Source organism: Pan troglodytes, chromosome 13 (genome assembly GCF_028858775.2).
Source record: "Pan troglodytes isolate AG18354 chromosome 13, NHGRI_mPanTro3-v2.0_pri, whole genome shotgun sequence".
NCBI classification, from domain to species: Eukaryota; Metazoa; Chordata; class Mammalia; order Primates; family Hominidae; genus Pan; species Pan troglodytes.
Genome location: NC_072411.2, coordinates 68,479,551 through 68,498,259, shown reverse-complemented (window position 1 = coordinate 68,498,259; position 18,709 = coordinate 68,479,551). Strand labels below are relative to the sequence as shown.

The 18,709-nt window shown below is 34.3% G+C and overlaps 1 protein-coding gene across 6 annotated transcripts in view; it reads left to right on the top strand.

The window, feature by feature from the left end:
• SCN7A (sodium voltage-gated channel alpha subunit 7) overlaps positions 1 to 18,709 on the top strand; it is a 200,281-nt gene that overhangs the window by 132,910 nt on the left and 48,662 nt on the right. For all 6 annotated transcript variants that reach the window (XM_016949969.4, XM_016949968.4, XM_063790542.1 and 3 more), the window contains 4 exons: positions 5,250 to 5,456; positions 5,701 to 5,770; positions 8,739 to 8,880; positions 14,195 to 14,401. In XM_016949969.4, coding sequence (XP_016805458.3) covers positions 5,250 to 5,456; positions 5,701 to 5,770; positions 8,739 to 8,880; positions 14,195 to 14,401 — 626 coding nt within the window. The remainder of the gene's footprint in view (positions 1 to 5,249; positions 5,457 to 5,700; positions 5,771 to 8,738; positions 8,881 to 14,194; positions 14,402 to 18,709) is intronic.

The following is an 18,709-nucleotide window of genomic DNA, read 5'->3' as shown; positions in this document are numbered from 1 at the left end:
AAAGCTGTTTAATAAAAACTGTCTGTGGCATGGCAGCTTTACCAAATCTAGTGAAGGAATCAATTAGTGAGAGTTAACCTGGTGGGAATTTTCACAGCTCTAGCTCCCTTACTACTCCCCACATATTTCACATGCATCTTCATCTTAAGACTAGAGGTAAGAATTATTAAATAAATCAGATGAATTCAAGTTGTAATAATACAAGAAGAATTCATTCACTAGAGTTGGAAGCCTGCAGGCTAGTAGGGACCTCTCACTCTTTTTTTCAAGGGAGAATATACTAGACACATACCAGCAATATGGAGTGTATGAAAATATTTTGCAATATAGAAAGAGAAACATATATTTAATAGAAAGAAAGTATCCTCTTTTAAAATAAATGTGATTAAAAATAGAAGCATACATAATAAATTATCTTTTTACATTCTCTCAACAGAAGATGAAATGAGAGAGTAATATAGGCAAATATAACTAACTTTAAGACAAAAAAGTGATAAAAATTACACTACCCTAGATGAATATTCAGTGGTAATGGAAGCCATAAAATAGTATTATAAGTGCATCAAACAAGCACACTTGTATAAAGACTAGAGGAATTCTATATTAATACAATAGAACTGAAAAATGGAATGGATTAATGAAGGAGAAAAAACTAAATTCCATCTTATGCATAAACGGTGATCCTGAAAACAGACCAGAATGAATATAAAAGACAAATTATTGAAATATATACAATAGAAAAAACTTTTAAAAAATTTTAACTGGAAAAAGACCCTACAAATGAAAGAGATCAGCTTATACTGGATAAATAATAACTACAATACACACTTAGACATATTGTAAAATGTTATAAATGTAAAGTATTAAAGAATAAAAGTATTATAAAATTCTTCAAGCAAAAGGGCAAGAAACATACATCGTGGACAGGTCACCCTTAGACCGCATGTTAATAGTAAACTTAAGTAGACAGTGGAGTTTCAGAGTTTGGGGGGAAAGTGTAGGCAGGGAAGTTGAGACACTAGAATTCTATACTTGGCTGTCATTTGTATGTGTAGTCAACAAATGTATGTTCTCAGCTATGCAAGAGTTCTCAAACTGTACATGTGTGTCTTTTCAGAATATCTGCTGAAAAAATAAGTATGAAAATGAAATATTTAGCAATGAGAGTATTTCTAAAAGTAATTGCAACGAGCTCTGAAACCATTTCGACACAGAATGGATTGCAAATTACTGCTGTTAGTGAGTTGCAAAACAGAATGCAAATATTATAAATCAGAAGTTACCACAGGGACTTCCGTGGTTCATTCTTGAACTAGAGACATATTTTATTTGTGTTTTAGAAAACTTTGAAATAGATGTCAATATTATAAAAATTTAATGATTTTATTTTGAAATCCAATTTAACTTGAATTGTCAGGATAGGTCCACCTACATTTATGAACAGCAACAACCTGCTGTAGATGAAGAACAGCTGCCACTTTCAGTCAGGCAGATTCATCTGAGTCCTCTCAACTCTCTGTTTGTGTGAATTTATGCTTCCTGGCAAGCCCTTGTAAGGATTTGAATTTTATCCTTTCTATAAATCATGATAGATAATATGTGATACAAAATACATAATTCAACAATTATAACTAGGTCAAAGGTCATTAATTATATTAACAAAAACTGAGAAGTAAGAATAGAGAAATGTAAGAAATACAGTTATTTTCTCACCTTATGTGGTGGGACTGAGTAGACACAGTCTTATTGATGTAGAGATATGCATGTTATTTCAAAATAGGAACTTAAATTGGATATAAGTTCTCAAAACATGTATTTTATCTAAAATAATAAAGGAAAAAATAGACACAGTAAATTTATTGACAAAGGAAAAGAAACACAGTGAATAATAAGGAGAATATAGAAATCAGAAAAAGTAAAGGTATATTCCAGTGTAAACCTAATTTATGAAAATAATTTTTTTTTAATTTATAATGAACAGAAATTTATTGGCTTATAGTTCCAGAGGCTGGGAAGTCAAAGATTGAGGGGCCAGCATCTGGTGAGCACATTCTTGCTGCACCATCCTATAGCAGAAGGCAGAAGGGCAAGAGAGGGCAAGAGAAGTCCAAACTTATCCAAACTTACCCTTACCCATGAGGCTGGAGTTCTCATTGCCTAGTCACCTCTCAAAGTTCTCACCTCTTAATACTGTTACAAGGGCAATTAAATTTTACTATTCTTTTTTTTTTCTTTTTTCTGTTTTTTTTTTATTATACTTTAAGTTTTAGGGTACATGTGCACATTGTGCAGGTTAGTTACATATGTATACATGTGCCATGCTGGTGCGCTGCACCCACTAACTCGTCATCTAGCATTAGGTATATCTCCCAATGCTATCCCTCCCCCCTCCCCCCACCCCACCACAGTCCCCAGAGTGTGATATTCCCCTTCCTGTGTCCATGTGATCTCATTGTTCAGTTCCCACCTATGAGTGAGAATATGCAGTGTTTGGTTTTTTGATCTTGCGATAGTTTATTGAGAATGATGATTTCCAATTTCATCCATGTCCCTACAAAGGACATGAACTCATCATTTTTTATGGCTGCATAGTATTCCATGGTGTATATGTGCCACATTTTCTTAATCCAGTCTATCATTGTTGGACATTTGGGTTGGTTCCAAGTCTTTGCTATTGTGAATAATGCCGCAATAAACATACGTGTGCATGTGTCTTTATAGCAGCATGATTTATAGTCATTTGGGTATATACCCAGTAATGAGATGGCTGGGTCAAATGGTATTTCTAGTTCTAGATCCCTGAGGAATCACCACACTGACTTCCACAATGGTTGAACTAGTTTACAGTCCCACCAACAGTGTAAAAGTGTTCCTATTTCTCCACATCCTCTCCAGCACCTGTTGTTCCCTGACTTTTTAATGATCGCCATTCTAACTGGTGTGAGATGGTATCTCATAGTGGTTTTGATTTGCATTTCTCTGATGGCCAGTGATGATGAGCATTTTTTCATGTGTTTTTTGGCTGCATAAATGTCTTCTTTTGAGAAGTGTCTGTTCATGTCCTTCACCCACTTTTTGATGGGGTTGTTTGTTTTTTTCTTGTAAATTTGTTTGAGTTCATTGTAGATTCTGGATATTAGCCCTTTGTCAGATGAGTAGGTTGCGAAAATTTTCTCCCATTTTGTAGGTTGCCTGTTCACTCTGATGGTACTTTCTTTTGCTGTGCAGAAGCTCTTTAGTTTAATTAGATCCCATTTGTCAATTTTGTCTTTTGTTGCCATTGCTTTTGGTGTTTTGGACATGAAGTCCTTGCCCATGCCTATGTCCTGAATGGTAATGCCTAGGTTTTCTTCTAGGGTTTTTATGAAAATAAATGCAATTGGTTTAAATTTTTTTTATCAAGGCAGAGACTTTAATATGAAGTCAGAAATACAATTAAACTCTATAATAGACTTACTTAAGCTAAGCAAAACAAAGGTTAAAATTTAAAAGGAGGAGGAAGTTATACCAGAAAATTAAGATCGAAATTGGCGTAAGACCCAGAACTTTTTAACAAAATATAATTAGTATATACTAATGGAAATTATTAACAAACTTAATTTTATAAAAATGTGATGGTGTCATTTTTTTTCCATCAAACAAAATGTCAGTAGTAAAATTAAGGCTCTGCCAAAAACTGGGTATATGATGGAAATTATCTATCTATCTATCTGTGTGTGTGTGTGTATATATATATAAACATATATATAAACATATATATAAACACATATATATAAACACAGAAATATATTTTTCTTTAAGAATTGCTCTTCTTAAAAACATTTCCAACAAAACAATATGAAAAAAATTAAGTATAAAGATACACTAAGGACTCATGACAGTTGCCAAATAAGCACACAGTGCAAGTACACCTATTTTAAAAGTTTGGAATAGTAACTATAGAAGTTACATTGAAGTCATTTTATATTTTTCTAATAAACTGCCAACAATATTTCAAAATGTTCCAGTTCTAGTGAAGGCTTATAGTCTGGTTTATACATTGGTTCCTCATCTCTCGAAAACTATGTGAACATGTGTATCAATGGTAAACCACTGTTGTATATTTGACACAGAAATTCTATTATATATCTAGTATAATACTTTGAAAAGATTTGCTTATAGTAAAAAGAATGATATAATTCTAAGTGGTAAAAGGAGGCTATAAACATATTTTATTATGATGTCAAATTAAAATTGTATATTTAATCTGGATTATCACACTTTTGTAGTCACAAGAATGACTTTATTTGAACCCTGTCATATTTTACTCAAGAAATCTAATCATCTGTGGTCATTCAAATGATAGTTTTCAATTCTCACAATAAGATAGAAAGTAGGTATTATTTCCATTTTAAAAAATTATAAAACTAAGGCATACAAATGTTGACTACTTGCATAGTTAACATCACAGAGTTAGTATATTCTCATTCATTATTGTTTTGAGCAGTTATTAGGATACTAATGCACACAGACTAGCAAATAAGAGAGCAAGTGAAAAAGAAAAGGGAGGAGGGAGGGAAGGATGGAAGAAAGAAAGAAAGTTTATATACAAAAAAGTTAATAGTAATTTATTCTATGAGATATGATTATGTTATTTTTGTTTTTTCTTGTTTTCTACTTTGAGAAGTCAGCATGTGTTATTTATAATTAGAAAAATGAATATCCTTAAATAAAGCCAGCTTTAGGTTTGAGTTATCTATTAGTATTCTGATATAAATACGGTTTACATAGATCACAGTTGTGTTATTCTCTTTCCTGCTTATTGAAATTATTCAAATTGAATTATTATAAAGTCAATTAAAGAATAACATAGAATACTGCTGTTTCAAAATGTTTCTTTTTTCAAGAACATTTTAATTTTTATTTATAACCTTACACTTTTCTTTATGTTTGCAAACACTGGAGGTTAGTATGACAAGTAGATACCAAGAGAGGGAGATTGTTTTTCTTTGTAAAGAGAAACAAACAAATGATTAATTTTAAATAGTGTGTCTGAATTATTTTGTTAGGTGTTAAAAATTAGCAATAATACATAAACCTCAACTTTTGATTTAGTATTCACTTTATTTATGAGACCCAAATAATTAGAATTACATTATAAGATAAAACTATTGATTTCAATGGAGTATGCAGTTGCTGTGGGAGAGGTTTGCCAATAGTGCTTTTCTAAGATATTACATTATTTCAAAAACAAATGTTTCTCTTTCCAGGTCTGAAATCCCTTGTAGGGGTCCTGATCCACTGCTTGAAGAAGCTTATTGGTGTCATTATCCTAACTCTGTTTTTTCTGAGCATATTTTCTTTAATTGGGATGGGGCTCTTCATGGGCAACTTGAAACATAAATGTTTTCGATGGCCCCAAGAGAATGAAAATGAAACCCTGCACAACAGAACTGGAAACCCATATTATACTCGCGGTAAGAATCACCTTGCCATATATATCAAAAATTGAAACTTTTGTTAAAGGCAGTCTTCCCAGAGATGTTGAACACTCAACATTTTGTTGGATTCCCAAAGGCATTGGTTGAAAGGCAAGGATATTTGCTCTTTTCTTCACAATTGCAGAAAGGGATTTTAGCTTCTGCAGAGATCCAAATGGACTTCTACTGTGGTGCTAACTCATAATTACATAGAGAATATCATTTCTTGCCTGTTTTTCAGAAACAGAAAACTTTTATTATTTGGAAGGAGAAAGATATGCTCTCCTTTGTGGCAACAGGACAGATGCTGGGTAGGTGGTATTAGTTTTATTCTATTAAATCATTATCACCTGTCAATAGTACTTAATGAAGGACTATTGCTTTTACTGTTGCTTCCCATTTGATTGTATTATCTCATTTCATCATCAAAACTATACTGAGAAGTTGTCTTAGTCTACTCGGGCTGCATTAACAAAATACCACAGACTGGTTGGTTTAAAAACAACAGAAATGTATTACTCACAGTCGGGGAAGCTGAGAAGTCCAGATCAAGGTGCTGGGCCAGTTTGGTGTCCGGTGAAGGCCTGTCCTCTGGTCAATAGATGGTACCTTTTTGCTGTGTCCTCACATAGCAGACGAGGCCAGAGGTTTCTCTCAGGCCTTTTCTCTGGGGATATCGATCACATTCAAGAGGACTTCACCCTCGTGACCTAATCACCTATCAAAGGCCCCATCTCCTAATCACATTGGGAGTTAGAATTTCAATATGAATGTTGAGGAGACACAAACATTCAGACCATAGCAGAAGTATGCAATGTGGAATACTATTCATCCAATTTTATTAAAAAAGCAATAGGCAGACTAATTCAATGATTTCTTCAAGGTCTAGAAGCTAGTAAATGGCAGAGCTGGGACTTACACAAGAATCTTATCTTCTGTTTTCAAGAGTGCTCCAGAGCTAGTGAGAATGACCAAGAAAGACAATATAAATCTATCATTTGGAAAGAAGTTTTGGGAGAAAAGAAATATTAAAGATAGGCTAATGGGAGTCGCGATAGCTCGGGCTGGTTGTCCTGGCATGCAAAGAGGCAAGGCTGCATGTTCGAGGCCAACCTGGGCAACATTGAAAGCCTCACATCCATTTAAAAAAAAATTAAAAAGATATGCTGATATTTCACTTATTTAATCTCTTTTATGTTTTTATAACTATAATTTACATTAATAAAAACCTCGTTTCAAAAATAATTCTTAAGTGAGATGACATAACTGTCATGTCTCATTTTCCTATAATTTCAAATGAAAATTACAATTCATAATGGGGAAACAGGGCACTTCTCAGCAATGTGACTCATGTAATTCCCTCCTGTTGCTTTGCTTAGCTGGGATGACTTGGCAGCCATCTGTAAACTCAGTTCTTTCTTACACTCTGGTGCCCAGGTTAACCAAAGGCTTCTGGGGGAGGAGAGCATGAGTTATATGGTTTAGTTAAATTCAGGGGATTTTGACATTTTCTCACTTGCTCAGCACACATATATGTATGTATGTGTGTGTGTATATATATACACACATACATATATCACATATGTATACACACATATGTGTATATATGTGTATATATATACACGTATATACATATACACATACGTATATATGTATATATACGTATATATACACATATGTGTGTCGTGTATATATATATATATATATGTGTGTGTGTGTGTGTGTATGTGTATATATATAGTTTGTTTGAGACCGAGTCTTGTTCTGTTGCCCAGGCTGCAGTGCTGTGGCACAATCTGTGCTCATTGTAATCTCTGCCTCGTGGGTTCAAGCAATTCTAGTGCCTCTGCCTCTCAAGTAGCTGGGATTACAGGCATGTGCCACCACTACTGGCTGATTTTTGTGTTTGTAGTAGAGATGGGTTTTCACCGTGTTGCCCAGGCTAGTCTTGATCTCTTGGGCTTAAGCGATCCACCCACCTTGGCCTCCCAAAGTGCTGAGGGTATAGGTATAAGCCAATGCACCCTGCGCCCGGCCTCAGTACATATTTTTTTGCCCAGCTCCTGCTGGGCTCCCATTCTGTTCTCATATCCAAATGGTGAACCCATCTCTTTGTATCTGTCCCATCCCATTTCAGCTAATTCCTTTTATGTACATTCCAAGCTCAAATATGACCCGAAATACATTTTGGATATATTTTGGATACACATGGTCATGGATATTCAGGATACAATGGTATATTTCAAGGCAAGAAGAGAAAGTCATGCAGTATTTCACCTGCAGCAGTCATACTTGGCTGCATGGTAAACTATCCCAAAACAACAAGACAACAACAATACTTCATTTGCTTAGATACTATGGGTCAGCAATGTAGCAAGTCCCAATGCACAAGTGATTTTTAAACCTCTCCTTGTTCCATTAAAACTACAACAAGTAACATGACTAAACCCAAAATAATGTGAGAGAAAACTACACAAGGGCGTGGAGAGAGGAAGCATGATTTACTGTACTACCACTGTAATAATGGAACACAAGACCGAAACTCCCAAGTGGATAGAAATATGAGGACTCCCTAAAAGGAAATAAAATTAATATTTTATTTGATCTGCCTCCCCATGTGCAAATACTGCTTATAAATTATTGATGCGATAAACGTTTTCTCACCCTTAAATAATGGGTTCTAAGGGCTTTACACGAAGTCATTTGAAAATTATACCCTCAACCATTGCAGTTGTATTTGTATCAGTACCATTTTCCGTCAGTTATACCTTCACGCTGATGTTCAGATATTTCCCCTTTAATATTGGAGTAGTAAAGATATAGTTAATACAAGGTATTTTATTCTTGAAAAATGATAAGACGATAGATTTTAAGTATTCTCACCACAAAAAAATAAGTATGTGAGGTATGCATATGCTAATTAGCTCCATTTGGCCATTCCACAATATATACATATTTCAAAACAGCATGTTGTACTTCACAAATATGTACAGTTTCTCTTTGTCAATGAAAAAATAAAGAAATACAAAAAAAATGGCTTGGCAAAAACCACTTTTCAGACCCCTTTTTATTTTCGCTTAATTAACACTGTTCACTGTATCAACTTATAATCTAACTCACGTGTGACTTCTTAGCAGGCAACTGTTTGGGAGCAGACATTACTCTCCCTGTGGAAGCGTGAGTTCTCTATTACTCAGGACTGATGTTCTATATTTATGATTTGACAATAATCTGATAGTCACCTAATAGTAAGCAGGTTTTTTTCTTTGTCTTCTTTAGTCAGTGTCCTGAAGGATATGTGTGTGTAAAAGCTGGCATAAATCCTGATCAAGGCTTCACAAATTTTGACAGTTTTGGCTGGGCCTTATTTGCCCTATTTCGGTTAATGGCTCAGGATTACCCTGAAGTACTTTATCACCAGGTAAGAACAGAGAGAAATTGTACTGTACTTAGCAATGGCACCATGCTCTTGCTCCTAAGATGATGGTCAAATGTAATATAGTTTTTTAAATTTTTATGTGCAGAAGAATTGGAAGACAAAAGAGAACGAGAATTACTGAATGTCAAATTATATGCTGGCCACATTGCCAGGTGTATTGTATTATATCTTATTTAATCTTTGAAACAATTCTACAAGGTCAGAGAGAGAGGGAGAGAAGAGAGGAGAGAAAGAGAGAGAAGAGAGTGTGTGTATTTGTATGTGTGCTTTTTTTTTTTTTTTTTTTTTGAGACGGAGTCTCGCTCTGTCGCCCAGGCTGGAGTGCAGTGGCACAATCTCAGCTCACTGCAAGCTCCGTCTCCCAGGTTCACACCATTCGCCTGCCTCAGCCTCCCGAGTAGCTAGGACTACAGGCGCCCACCACCTCACCCAGCTAATTTTTTGTATTTTCGGTAGAGACGGGATTTCACCGTATTAGCCAGGATGGTCTTGATCTCCTGATCTCATGATCCTCCCGCCTCGGCCTCCCAAAGAGCTGGGATTACAGGTGTGAGCCACCTCGCCCAGCTGTGTGTGTGTGCTTTTTATATGAAGACACTAAGATTTAGAGAGGTCGAGTACCCTCCCAAAATTTATAGCAGTTGAACCTCCCAGATCTCAGATCACTGTCTTGTTTCAAAGCCTATGATATTATGCATTTGGTAATCACTAAATAAAGAACATATCTAGGTATTAATTATTTAGTTAAAACAGTTTGAATTTATGACATTACCATATCTTAAGCCATTATTTATTGAATATATACAGTGTCCTGTTTCTTTTTGTTCTTCTATTTCTTCTTATCCAGTTCAATATTCAACCATGTTCCATTTACAATAACAGAAGGCTTACTGTAATGACAATTGAAATTCAAATTCTGAGAGTCTGTGTCCATAACTAATTATGTATGTGTCATAGTTTCTCAGAAAGGTATGATATTCATGAAAATGGGGATTCAGTTTTTCTTCGAAGAGAAGTTCTATCATAGTAGAAAATAGTGTTATTTTCAAAGCAGCATTACTCTAACTTCTGAAGTTATTCATAGTTGAAGGAGAACATTCTTTATTTTTAAACAAACATACATACACATCCAGTCCATGCTTATTTTGGTTGACTTGATAAATTGTGGGCAATATATGTGTATATATGGGTCATTAATGATGATAGGCTAATATAATATATTTGGGGCACAGACAAAGTTTCATAATATATTGTTAAATGGAAATCAAATAGACCAAACATACATGCAGCATAATTGTATTTTTGGTAAAAAAAAAAAAAAGAAGGAAAATATTACAAGTGAGATTTTTACACAAACTATATTTTTCTAATTTTGTTAGACTAGTACTTGCATTGGTATTTCCAGTCTCTTTGATAAGATTCAGTGCTTTCTCCAAAACACTAGGAGGTTCTTATTTCTAAAATAATCTTATTATCCTTCTTCTAAAAATCCTTCAGTGTTTTTCAAATACCAACTCTATATGCATGATATATAGTGCCCTTCAAGGTCTCATCTGCCTACATCTCCTGATTTATTTCTTAACATACTCTAATATATACTCTCTGTTTAATTATTCAAAAGGTTTGCTGCTTCCTAAATGAGCTTTTCTCATAATATCATATTTCCATGTATGTTGTACCCTCTCCCTAAATTTAAGTTTCCTCCTATCTGCCTTCAGTTTCATGCTTCAAATTTATGCTGTGAAACCATGATTTCTTCCTTGAGCTTTTCCCCAAGCCCAGTGTAGGAGTAAGGCACATCCTACACTGGAATGCTACGGGCCACTATACTTTCCTTAGATTGTGGTGTTTTAGTTGCTTGTCCGGTTATTTTACCACTTAGAGATGAACTACCTGAGAAACTACCTGCTAATTTTTTATCTATCTGAGAAAAAAAATAAGTATTTTTGTCTTATTTTAACTTTTTTGATTTCTCAGCATCTACACATAGAATTCTTAATGGAACTTTAATAAAAATATAAGTGAATATGTATGGGCTATATCACTGTATATGCTATAATAATACAGGTTTTGCTCTTCACTTATTGCCCCCAAAATGTATGAATTAATTTTCTTGTTAGCGTTTGTTTCAAGACAGTTCTTTCCCTCTACCAAAGAAGTAGGGAACCAGTCTGGAAGTGTCCTGCCATTAGGGCCCTCAGGATCTTCATTATTGTACTCCAAGTTTTTGTTTGTTTGTTTGTTTGTTATACTTTAAGTTCTGGGATACATGTGCAGAATGTGCAGATTTGTTACTTAGGTATATATGTATGTGCCATGGTGGTTTGTTGCACCCCATCAACTTGTCATCTACATTAGGTATTTCTCCTAATGCTATCCCTCCCCTTCCTCCCACCCCCCAACAGGTCCCTGGTATGTGATGTTCCCTTCCCTGTGCCCATATGTTCTCATTGTTCAACTCCCATTTATGAGTGAGAATATGTGGTGTTTGGTTTTCTGTTCCTGTGTTAATTTGCTGAGAAGGATGGTTTCCAGCTTCATCCATGTCCCTGCAAAGGACATTAACTCATTCTTTTTTATGGCTGCATAGTATTCCATGGTGTATATGTGCCACATTTTCTTTTTTTACGTTGATGGGCATTGGGTTGGTTCCAAGTCTTTGCTATTGGGAATAGTGTACTCCAACTTTTTACTGACTAATATAGATAGAGTTTGTTTTGATTTTGTCTAGATTTGTATCCTGAACATTGCCTTAAACTGAACTAATTATGGATAGGGAAATTTAGCAATTCTTCCCAAAGAGTATAGCATATGTTTTGGATATTATTGTTTTCCATTAATTGAAAATATATTTATTTTATCCAAGTATTCTGATATACTGTGGGTACAGAAATGAACAAAACAGTGTCAACCCTCAGGGAACAAAATTATGTTTACAGTATAGCTAATATTTATTGGGAACCTGGGATGTGCTAAGATCTTTGTGTATAATGTTTCGTTTTATATTCATAAAAAACATTGAAATAGGGGCCATAGTTAGCCCCTATTTCAAACTAAAATGTAATAAAACTAGAAATTATGTACTGTTTTATGCTAACAAGAGTATATGCTTTTATGCTACACTAGCATTATATAGTAGAGACAGCAAAAGTTCTGAATTCAGGCATTCCCTCATAGGCTGTGAGATCTTGGGAGCTTTTTTTCCTATCTGATTTTCATTTGTCTTCTGTATATTGAAATAATATTGAATAAGATAATAAACATAAAGTATAGTTGTCCTTCAGTATTCATGGGGGATCAGTTCCAGGACCTCTGGTGGATACTAAAATCCATGAATTCTCAAGTCCCTTATGTAAAATGGCATCGAATTTGCATATGACCTACATACTTCCTGTATAAATTGTCTCCTGTATAAGTTAAATTATCTCTAGATTACTCATAATACCTAATACAATGTAAATGCTATGTAAATACAGTCATGTGTTGCTTAATGACAGGGATACATTCTGAAAAATGTGTCATTAGGTGATTTCATCATTGTGTGAACATCATAGAGTGTACTTACACAAACCTGGATGATGTAGCCTACTATACACCTAGGCTATATAGTATAGCTTATTGATCCTAGGCGGCAAACCTGTACACCATGTAATTATACTGAATACTGTAGGCAATTGGAACACTGTGCCAAGTATTTGTATAGGTAGGCATATAAAAGATACAGTAAAAACATAGTATAAAAAACCAAAAAATTGATATGCCTATATAGAACAGTTCCTTTGGAATCTTTTGAGATCACTGTTGTATATGCTGCTGGTCATTGACCTAAATGTTATTATGTGGTATGAGACTGTATAGTTGTTACACTATATTGTTCATAATGACAAGATAAAAAGTCTATATGTTCAATATAGATAAAATTTTAATATGTATAGTTTTGATGCGTGGTTGGTTGAATCCACAGATATGGAACCCATGAATACTTGGAACCAACTCTATTTACTGATGTGCATGGCCTGAAGGGTACTTTTTTTTTTTTTTTTTGAGACATGGTCACTCCGTCACCCAGGCTGGAGTTCAGTGGTGTGATCGTGGCTCACAGCAGCCTCAACCACCCTGGGCTCAGGCGATCCTCCCACCTCAGCCTCCTGAGTAGCTGGGACTACAGGCAAATGCCACCACATCCAGCTATTGTTTTTGTATTTTTAGTAGAGATGGGATTTGCAATGTACTGTATAATACCTATTCCTGACTGCTGAATGCACTACAATAAATAACAGGTACTTCAGTGGTAAAATATTTAACCAGTCCTAAATAGGTTGCTCACTGTGATAACAGGGCTTATTAAAAATACTTTTAAAGACAAATAGACTCTAGGTCAAGAAATTATTTCTCATTGAATGTTTGAACTTTCTATTAATCTGTAAACATTCTTGATTGTTACATCCACACAATATTTTCTGTAGATAATACTTTTATGTTAATTTAATTTCTCATTTGTTTCCTTAAATTTTGTTCATGTACTTTTGATCAATGAGGTTAAATCAATGGATAATATTTTATATTTGTAATGTTCTACTTATAATTTCTTAAATCTTTTAATTTTCTGATCTGTCTTAGGAAATTATTATGAAATAAAAAGCTAGTCAGTGCTGTGTTTGGCAATCTAAAATGTTGTATTTTGCTATCTATAAATGTCATCCACTGCAACGCCTTCATGTAAATGGATAATTTGACTTCCCCATGTAGCTTGTCTAAAGGTTCTTCACCAAAGCAGATACTTTGACAGGCAAAGAAATAGTCCTGCTCTCCATTCCTTGTAAAGACTAATTTTTTACTTTGCTGTGATTTTTCCATAAAGTAATAATCAGAAAAAAAAATCTCCAAACATTCTCTGACTTCATTAAACTTCATATATTTAAAGATTCTTCTGCAAAGAAAATAACTTTCCATGTTGAGGCTGTCCAGTTTCTATATCGAGAGATGACAATTATTTCAAATGTATTTTCTCTATCAATGAAGACATAAAAATTGAATACTTACCTTAAGTTAATTAAATTACTAATTTTCCCTTGGTTTTACAGCATATATTGTATACCTTACATGCAGGTCTCAAGTTCAAAAGGTTTTCATTTATTTCTTCAGGTGGAGCCAGTGCTTAAACAGTCTAATGATCACATTCCATTTATGACTATATTATTTTCCTAACAAAATTTTGCCTTTTATTTTAAAATAGGAGAATCCTGGAAGATAAATAACATTTTACTCTTTTGCCTTACTTTCTACCTTTCCTTAGATACTTTATGCTTCTGGGAAGGTCTACATGATATTTTTTGTTGTGGTAAGTTTTTTGTTTTCCTTTTATATGGCAAGTTTGTTCTTAGGCATACTTGCCATGGCCTATGAAGAAGAAAAGCAGAGAGTTGGTGAAAGATCTAAGAAGATTGAACCAAAATTTCAACAGACTGGAAAAGAGCTTCAAGAAGGAAATGAAACAGATGAGGTATCTATATCTATATCTATATATCTATATATCTATATATATATATAATTTTTTTAAATCTTGAAACAACAACCATTTATTTGCTCATGATTCTATGGCTTAGGCTCTGTTAAGACAGTTCATCGCTGGTCCCATGGTGGTCACAGATTCCAAAAAACAGCAGGGGAGCAAGCACCATGCCAAGTGCTTTAAGGCTCTGCTTGTGTCAACATTTGTTATTGTCCAGTGGGTAAAGCAAGTAACATGGCCAAGGTTAGAGTTAAGGTGGAAAGGGATTTCCTAAGGGTATAAATAAAAAGAATGAAATTTGTGGCCATTTTTGCAAATAATCTACCACACTTATTATATTTTTTTGTTTGGGTTTTAGTTCTTTTTCTCAGTGATGGTGGTGTTCTTTTATTTTTTTATGCAGTTTTAAATTTTTAAATTTTTTATAATTTCAACCCTTTTTGGAATTTTAAATAGTTGCTTTATTAGAGCATCTTTTTATTATTATTATACTGGATATATGTCCAGTTCTGGATATATGCCTAGAATGTGCAGGTTTGTTACATAGGTATACATGTGCCATGGTGGTTTGCCACACCCATCAACCTGTCATCTACATTAGATATTTCTCCTAATGCTATCGCTCCCCTTGCCCCCACCCCCGACAGGTCCTGATGTGTGATGTTCCCCTCCCTGTGCCCATGTGCTCTCATTGTTCAACTTCCACTTATGAGTGAGAACATGTGGTGTTTGGTCTTCTTTTCCTGTGTTAGTTTGCTAAGAATGATGGTTTCCAGCTTCATCCATATCCCTGAAAAGGACATTAACTCATTCTTTTTCATGACTGCATAGTATTTCATGGTGTATATGTGCCACATTTTCTTTATGTAGTCTAATGATACTGGCAAACCAAATCCAGCAGCACATTAAAAAGCTTATCCTCCATGATCAAGTCGGCTTCATATCTGGGATGCAAGGCTGGTTCAAAATAAGTAAAACAATAAATGTAATCCATCACATAAACAGAATCAGTGGCAAAAACCACATGATTATCTCAATAGATGCAGAAAGGGCCTTCGATAAAATTCAACACCCCTTCATGCTAAAAACACTCAATAAACTAGGTATTGATGGAACATATCTCAAAATTTCAACTTTTAGATTCAGGGGCTACATGTGCAGGTTTGTTATGTGGGTATATTGTGTGACAGTGAGGCTTGGGGTACAAATGATCCCGTCACCCAGGTAGCGTTTGGTACCCAACAAGCAGTTTTTCAGTCCTTGCCCTTCCCCTTCTCTTCCCCCTCTAGTGTCCCCAAGGTCTGTTGTTCCCATTATTAGGACCATGTTTGCCCAGTGCTGAGCCCCCACTTAGTAAGTGAGAACATGCAGTATTTAGTTTTCTGTTCCTGTGTTAATTCACTTAGGATAATGGCCTCCAGCTGCATCCATGTTGCTGCAAATGACATGGTTTCATTTTTTTTTTTTCTAATGCTTCTTAAAATCACAGTGCTAGAGGTGTCTTTTTAAGGTCTTGGAGTACATTGCCTTCTAATAGATGTTTATACCTGTGTGTGGTACATAATCAGAAGATCAAAAAATATTTCAACAAGAGAGCTTGCTTTTGCTACAACTTTGAAAAATGTCTGGTGTTAATGCAAAAGTGACAGAACCTTCCATAATTTAGAAATTAGAAAGTACTAAAAGGATGCATAAAATTACAGTACTGAAGTTGTAGACAGAAATAAAATTACTTTATTGGCTTTCTAGTTCTTTCCAGAGGAAATGCACTATGTATCATAGTACAGGGAATTATTTTATTCCTGAAATAATTAAATCCAGATTAATAAAGCCTAACAATGTTTTACTGTAATTGTCAATTACCTTAGTGTTGTGCTTTAATATTTTTTTCAGATTCTTTAGCCTCATAGCAAAAACTTTGGTCTATTAATTTGAAAGTATTGACAGAAGTAGCATTAAGGAAGTTTTGGAAAATTGTCTTTAAAAATCTAAACTGTGCCATAAGTGTGCTTAAAGAAAGGACCAGATGGTAGAAAGCAAACAGAAGTAGCTTTCTAATATTCTGCAGGACCTGACAATCTCACATCTCTTCTTTGAACTACCTTTCTGATAAATGGGAAAAAGGTCTATATTGAGCCAGAGAACAAAAAATAGAGAGAAGCCATACCCGGAGCCCTCTCTATAAAGAGATAAAAAGACAAGGGGAAAAGTAAAGGGCCGAGATACACTCTGCCACGAAGTGGAATATATAGTAAGGTACCTTAATACCAAAGGTCCCTACTAAGTCAAAGATGGAAATGTTAACTCCCCTGTATATAACCCTTTTATTAAGTCATGACCAGTCAAGAAGCTTTAGAAAGCTATTGTACCAAAAGGTGGAATCTGAACAACATGATGTAAGATCATACTGAATGACTCTATAGCTACTTGTGTCCATAACATGCATACCATTGAACAAGAAGCAGTTGTGGACTGTGTGAAGAAAACATGTATAAAAAAGGCTATTGAGTATTCCCATTATATATGAGTAAGCCACAGAAAAACAAATTTCAAAAGCTTTCTGTTTCTAAGAAATGAGTCCGGGGTCCTTCAGATTGAGTGATTAGGGTTTGAATGATATGTTGAATGTGTAATTTGTTCTGAAGTGGCATTTCACAATCTTAAGGGCTTATGGCTGCACTCAATTGTATCCAAGAATGTAACAGCACTTCTCTGATCCCAGATGAAATGTTTTATTAACTCTTCTTGTGAAGAACTTGGATATTTCCCAATTTTACCATATTTCCACTCATTTTTCTGCTCTGGATCCCATTTTCTGATTTTTATTAAAATTTTAAATTATAACCCATTTCATTTCCTGGAAGATTCCTAGAACATTTTATCATGAAGAATTTTCTAGGAAGTAAGAGTATACATTATTTGTACAAGAATTTTCCTCTTTTATTTATAAGTACAAAAAATTAGAAAAAATAATGTAAAATGGAACAAACTGAGGGCTCTACAGGTCACTGATCTGCTTGCAAACCAGTCAGATGTCAGTTCTGATGCTGGAATTGCCGGGATATTGCTTAGGTGCTTCATATCCTCACGGTATAGGAAAGCTGTTGGTCATATTGGCTAAAAGCACAGCTCTGCAGTCAGATAAATATGGATTTCAGCCTAGTTTAGCTACTTAATAGATGAATGATGTTTGCCAAGTTTGTTAGCTTTTCTAAACTTCAACTTTTTTATCTGTAAAATGTATATAAAGAACCTGTCTTATGGGTTGTAGTGAGGTCCAAATGAAATAAATGCATGTAAAGCACTAAGCAGTGCTTACACTTTACTAAGCAACTGAAAAAATGTTATGAAGACTATTAATAAAATTATTATGACATGTCAATATTATACATCATGTAGAAGATATCTTTTACACAAACTATTGCAGTCAGCAATCTATATATTAAGAACACTTGATTTTTATGGAAAAAGTCAGATTGAATAAACTCACATTTTAGAAGTGAATTATCTCATAACAATATAATAACATTAATATCATGCAACATTTATTGCTTATTTACTATGTTTCAGACTCTATGCTAAATTTTTACATACACTGTTGCCTTTCTACTGTGACAGCCCTTTGAGGTACTGGAATTATCTCAATATTTCACATAAGAAAATTGAGGTTCAGTCTCCAAAGTGGGAAATGTAGAACTAGCCATAATATTAAACAAGATATTAAAATGTTTATGTTATTATACTATAAAATTTAATTCATGTTAATAAAGTTCATAAATAATCAGTCACTAATTATAGATAACACAACAAGGCAAACCCAAGAAGGCATGGCTGTTTCAACAGAGAAACACCCAGCAACATAAAATTCTTGTCTTTGACTATATTTAGGGATAATTAAAATAACAATAAAAATGACGATAGCAGTCACATAAAATGTTTATTGAGTGTCAAATATGCACCAGACATATGATAAGTACCATCATGAATTTTCAAGTTTAATCCTCATTGAGGAGTTCCAGCTGCAGAGATTGATCTATACTCACTGATATTTGATTTCACAACACTGAGGAATAGAATCCATCATTTACCACTTCACTTCCTGGTTCTGGAGGTTCAGTGCTGAAACAGTTTCATTCCTTGCAGGTGAAACTTTCTTATGAATTGTCAACTACTGGCAAAATCTCAGGAAGATAATCATGTATATAAAATTGTAGAAATACAAATATTTTTAAAAAATATTTGCCACATTTAAAATGATAGTCATAATTCATCTAACGAATTAAAACATGATTGACAATT